At 49.6% G+C, this 5,768-nt stretch overlaps 1 protein-coding gene across 1 annotated transcript; it reads right to left on the bottom strand.

Moving 5' to 3' along the window:
• Positions 1–3,425: 3,425 nt before the first annotated feature.
• Positions 3,426–5,056, bottom strand: NAIF1 (nuclear apoptosis inducing factor 1). The gene is made up of 2 exons (XM_054393507.1): positions 4,546–5,056; positions 3,426–3,889 (listed from the first exon to the last, which is right to left on the bottom strand). Exons 1-2 carry the CDS (start codon positions 5,054–5,056, stop codon positions 3,426–3,428), a joined length of 975 nt encoding a protein of 324 aa, XP_054249482.1.
• Positions 5,057–5,768: the final 712 nt, after the last annotated feature.

Genomic DNA, 5,768 nt, shown 5'->3' with positions numbered 1-5,768 from the left:
TAAAAACATGCAGGAGGAGTTAAGGGTAGTTTGGGTGAGTGTGCAGTGAAATCATTCTGTCCCTTGGCACAGACCTGCTCCTAGAGCTGCAATGTGGCTATGGCAGCACACTGCACTTGGGGGGTCTAAATAAATCCAGAACCCTGTCCTTATGCTTATAATTTAAACAAATCACATGGATTTCTATCTTGTCCTTGCCCATTGGGTTCTGCAGTGAACTCAGCCCAAAGAGAGATGTGAGCTCCCGACACCTCAGTGTCCTCTGCCCGTGTTTGTGGGAAGCAGAGGGACCTGGTTTGTCTTCCTAGGGGTTGATTTGTGTTTCTAGGGGTGCCAGTGTTCCTCACCGCTGGGCTCTGCCTGCTGATTTTCTTCCTCTCCCTGTTTTCAGTGCTGAAAAGATTAATCAGTGAGAGGAGCAAGCAGGACCACAAAAGGTCTGGACCACAAGGACCATTTCTGGCTCTGCAGTGCTGCAGCTCGGGACGCCTGTGCCTTGCCCCGTTGTGCAGTGCCACCTCCTGGAAAGCCGTGCCAGAGATGCACACATTCAAAGCACGGTTTTGCTGCTGAAGCAGCTAGTGATGCTGCAAGCAGTGATGCTGCAGGCAGCTCCCCTGCTGCTGCTAATTGCTGCAAAGTTTATCTTCTGGCTCACCAAACGTCTTCTCCTCCACTGGTACAAAGGATGCCACCTGTCACCCCCATCTCCCAGGTACCCTGTGGCAGAACATCTCTGCAAAGCTCTTTCTCACTCTGGATGTAAAATACTAATCTCTAAGTAGCAAAGAGAACACTAGAGGAGCACAGATTAACATCCATAGATGTTACTTCTCAACTTTAGTTCTGCTTCGGCATGTTCCCTGTTCAGTTGAATAGCCCTTGTATATGTTCACCCTCTAAATGCCTTGTTTACCTCTTCCTCCTAATCTGGACTTTAAGGGACATTTTTTTCCATCTTCCTCCCTAAGCTTGATGACTTCGTCATGAGCAACAACCAAGCCCTTCATCCCAGTGCTCAGCCTGTGTTTAAAATGTTGCTACATCTTTTTCATGAGACAAAATCGTGCGTGCAGAACTTGCAGCTGAATGCTGCAGCCTTGACTAAGCTCTATATTTACCCTGAAAAGACAAGAAAAACAGGTGGTTCCAAGGGTAACATATTTACTCCTATTATACAGCAACACAGCCTGAGTGCTTAGTCACTGAAAAAATGCACACTGCAATTTTTCAAGCCAAAGGCTGACACTTCATGCATCATTTCAGGCTACTGTGGCATCTTCTGAGCAGTTGGGAGATTGGTACACTTCAGGAATTGGCCATACCCAAGAAAATAACTAGTGCTCCAAGGTAAGGCTGTAAAAGTTATTATTTGAACCAGCCTGTCATTATGTAAACACAAGGCCACAACATTCACAAACAGGAGAAAAAGCTTCTGTGACACATAGCTGCTCATGGCTTGCTTTGCCCCTTTCACAGGATTGTGTTGCAAACCTGTCACGAACTCACTTCTGCCCAGGAATTTATCAATGAAGTGAAACGGCCTCTTTACCAAAAACTTAGTTTTTATTAAAATTCATATGTAAGGGAAAGATCATTACACAAATGAGGTAAACCAACATGTATGACAGAGTTTTCACTTTAAAAATAAATTTCAGTTGAACAGTTGATTTGATTCCGCAAAGTCCAAGAGGAAGAGTCAGGCGAGTGTTACTCATGTGCTGAGATGCTGGACAAGGCGGGGAGACGCGGCTGATGCTGCCCTGACTCAGTTGTCAGTGCTCAAGGGTTGGGACTCTTCCAGGAGCTGAAATCTTCTCACCATGTTTGTCCTCCCCCTGTCAGCTTTACAGACGAGAGATAAGTAAAGGCTGGAGACAGGCAGCAGTAGCCTCTTTACCTGATGCTCTAACCAGAGGTCTCCCAGCAGCATGCCCCCATAAAAGGCTGTGTAAAGGCTTAATTTGATTGTGCAAATTCACTCCCTCATCAGTTGTCACTCACCACATCTCAGCCCTAAATAAGAGACTTAACAGCAAGCAAACACCAGCTCTGAAAAAGTTCCTTTTAAAAAGCACTATCTGGCAAGCAACAAGCCTGTTAAACATGACACACTGCAAGATATGGTAAGAAAAAGGTTATGCTCCCTTTTTTTTCTCTTTTTTAGGTTTGCCTCCATACGTGTGCAAGTGGAGCTTTCAATTTAAAATTTTAAGAAGTTACTGCAAGTCTGTCGGAATCATATTCACCACCCTGTGAAATGAAGCTTTCTCACCAAGGACCAAGCCCACTGCCTGAACACCTCAGAGAAAAGCAGCTGCAGTTGTACACTGGTTAAGAAAGAAGTGAGGTGAGCCTCAGATCCATTTCTGCAAAGGTCCCTCAAAGGCAGTTCACAGACTAACAATGAAGGGCTGCACTCACTTCCAGCTCCTAACAAGTGCAGGACAAACACCATCACCAACCAGTAGAAGCAAAGAATGCTCCAAAATTCACTCAATTAAATCAGTGGCTGACAAACTCCTACATGTTAGGAATTACTGTATGGCAGAAGCGCTGCAGTCTGCATCCACTTGATGAACTATGGAGGGTGACAGACTGCGCAGAGGATAGGGAGATGGAGTTTCCGCTCTTACACCCACCTGAGTGAAACTCATCCAGGCTCTCATGTATCAGCATTGCTGAGACAGGTGATACCTTACTTCCAATACATTTCCAGAACGCTATCTGATAACCAAGACATCAAATTTTCATCACATCTGACAAGTTTATAATGACATTCCATGACCGCACACAGACAGACCACAAGGTGAATGCACTATTTTAATCCCATTGACATCCTCAGGGGATTTAAACCATGTGTAGGCTTTGTACTGGTCTGCACAGGCTGGATGTCACACTGCAAAAGCAGTATCTGTAACTCTTGGTGTAGAAAGAAGGTTCTACCACATCTGGTACCACGTTTCCAGTAAATGCTTTCAGCAGGAGACGGCACAGCATTCACTGCTGTGTGCTGCAGTTTACGGTTAACAGCACCTAGGCAGCTGCAATACCGTGGGATCACAAGACTGTCCATGTCAGGAGTCAGTTAAAGGCTATAGATCTGGAGAGAGAGTTCTCACACTTTAGAGAGCTTTTTTTTCCAATAAAAAAATAACTGTCTTTTTTTTTTTTTAAATAAATCTATTGTTTGAGGAACTGAAGTAATGTTAAGTTCCCGCTTTATTACACATCCAGCTAGGGCTCTGTATGAGTCCGAAAAGGCAGATTAGGGTAAGATTAGCAAAGAAAGCAAGCTGGTTACGCTCAGCAAGACTCCAAGGTGAGCCACTTCACATTGGCAAGAGCTAGCACCCCTCATTCCTTGTGTCCACTGGCAGCACAGGCAGGTTTCTTCCAAGGAAGACATCCCATCACTGTTTCTTTCACTGGATCATGCCATCTTGCTGTCCTGTCTGGCTGGGGTCAGTGGTGACCGATGGACTGGGTGTATTGCTCTGCAAAAATCGACGGAAGTCCTTAATCATGGGGCGGAGAACCTGGATGAGGGCACTCAGTGCTGCCTGTGTTCCTTCCATGGCTTGTGCTTGCCTCTCCTGGGCACATGCCTGCACCTCCTGCGAGCGACGGATCATCTGAAGCAAGTCATTCTGCTGTTCCAGGTGCTGGGCAATCTCCTTCACGTGCAAATTGGTCACTCGCTGCTCCTGCAAGAGCTTGGCTGAGTTCAGAGCAATTCGGCTTTTCAGCTCCTGGGGTTTTGCAGACACTTCATGTTGATGTGCCATCATTTCCAAGGGTGCTTCGGCAGTGACTGTGGTAGGGGCTTCTGTTGTGCAATACTCCACCACTCCATCCTCCAGACTGTGGTAGGTCGTTTCTGCAGGAACTGAAAACAAAGGACAGAAAGGGGGTAAGAAGTAGTTGCGATATGAGGATTTTTATCTACAGGGCTATTCAATGAATATCACAGGAATACTGCCTGTTTAGTGAGATAACATACAATGAACAGCAATCCACAAAACTACCTATTTTAAGACTACTCCACCCTCATTTGAGCTTCCTTCTAGGCTGTACATTCCAAAGGAACAGGACATGCCTTATCTGTCTAGACAATATAATTTCTCAGCCTTCAGTTCAGAACAATCTTTCCAAGACAAGACCCAAAATTGTACTTATCAGAAGAGCTGCTCCCAGTTTGGGGCAGACCGGGAAATTAGCCATCAAGATGTTTCTGCCCCTGCTTTTGTCCCCAGAGGGGGGAAACCAAAGAATTTGCAGGGTGCAAAGGACACCGGCGTCCCTTGTTCTTAATGCTGAGCCCAGCTGTCAAAGCTGCCTTTCAGTAGGTGTGCATCTTGCAGCCATTCCTCTACAGCAGGAAGACATACTGGGAATGGCATTTTCATTACAGAGATGCAGGGGTTTCTTTTTGCTGGGGCTTTCCCTGCACAGGGCTCAGGGCCTCCTCTCAAGTGAGTGTCAGGACCCCCATATGGCCTTCCACACTGAGCACAAAGCATCTTCAGGAGGTGCAGCACTCACTCTGGGTCAGGGTGACTGTGGTGGCTGATGCAGTGATGGGTATCTCAGTGCCGTCACCTGCGCTGCAGTCCCCACTCGGCAAACTGATGATGGTGGCTTCTCCCAGCAGGTTGCAGATGCGTTGCTGCATGGGGGTGAGGATAACCGGGGCAGCTGCAGCGCCTGTTGGGTCTTCGTTCTCCGGCCCATTGCCGTTGGCATTTTGGCTCTCACTTCCTCCTTCCATAGCAGCCCGGACTTGGGCTACTTTGCGTCGCACCTCGGTCTTGAGGTCGGACCATTTCTTCTTGACCTCGGGCAGCTCGCGGTGGCAGGTGGCGACGGCGTTGACGCGGCGCAGGATGTCGTGCCAGGCAGCGGCCTTGGCAGCTAGGGGCACGCCTGCGTTGAAGTGGTTGATGAGGAGGTGCTTGCCTCGCTCCAGCTCCTCCACGATGATCTCCACCTCCCGCTCCGAGAAATTCATCTTCCGCTTCTTGGCTGGGGGTGCTGGGGGCGACGCCATGGCCATGGGGGGGCACGGAGGAGGGGGTACTGGAGGACACCTGCAGGCTAAAGGGGCCTGGTCAGGCCCAGGGGGTCCAGGGGGAGGCTGGATAGAACCAAGGAGCGGCAGGGCCCCCCCAAGCCTGCTCACCCCCGGGGCTGGGGACAACAGGGGGGGGCCCGAGGCCCCTCAGGGCCCGGAGGTGTCCTTCCCCCCCGCTCCCCCCTTAGAACTGCCAACGATACGCAAATTGCGTACCGCAACCACCCAACAAACCCCACTCAACGGCCTGCACCCTGCGACACTGGCGTAATGGCTTCCAGAATCAGCCCCCTTTTTTGCCTCGTCTGATTGGGTAGTCAGTCTGTCTGTCAGGCGGAGGTCTCGCCTCTCGCCGGCCTTAGCGCGCTGTCATTGGACATCGCGATGCCCATCATGGGGCCAAGAGACAGCTCCACCTCGCCGCCTGCCTCATGCCACTGGGCCTGCGTGAGGCCTGTGAGGGGCCCATGAATTTCCCCGCTTAAGTTCCGTTGGGCACTTCTCTCGTCTATCAACACAAAGCGCTCCCTGTCTCGGAAGTTACTGGATACATGCCACGTCCATCAAGGTCAAACTGACTCCCAGTTCCCGATCTGATTGGAGACGTAGCTTTGTTTCCACCTCCCCGCAAAGGCAGCTTGGCCCGGGCACTTCTACCGCCTGCTTCCGCCCCAGGCGGAGTTTCCTTCCCATT

The sequence above is a fragment of the Indicator indicator genome, chromosome 28, assembly GCF_027791375.1.
Source record: "Indicator indicator isolate 239-I01 chromosome 28, UM_Iind_1.1, whole genome shotgun sequence".
NCBI classification, from domain to species: Eukaryota; Metazoa; Chordata; class Aves; order Piciformes; family Indicatoridae; genus Indicator; species Indicator indicator.
This window is presented reverse-complemented; position numbering and strand designations above follow the sequence as displayed.

What these genes read in the sequence shown, in the direction of transcription:
- NAIF1 (XM_054393507.1), bottom strand. Translation starts at nt 5,056, where the DNA reads ATGGCCATGGCGTCGCCCCCAGCACCCCCAGCCAAGAAGCGGAAGATG. An exon ending in CACAGTCACCCTGACCCAGA is followed by an intron (nt 3,890 to 4,545) that starts GTGAGTGCTGCA and finishes CTTTGTTTTCAG; the next exon opens with TTCCTGCAGAAACGACCTAC.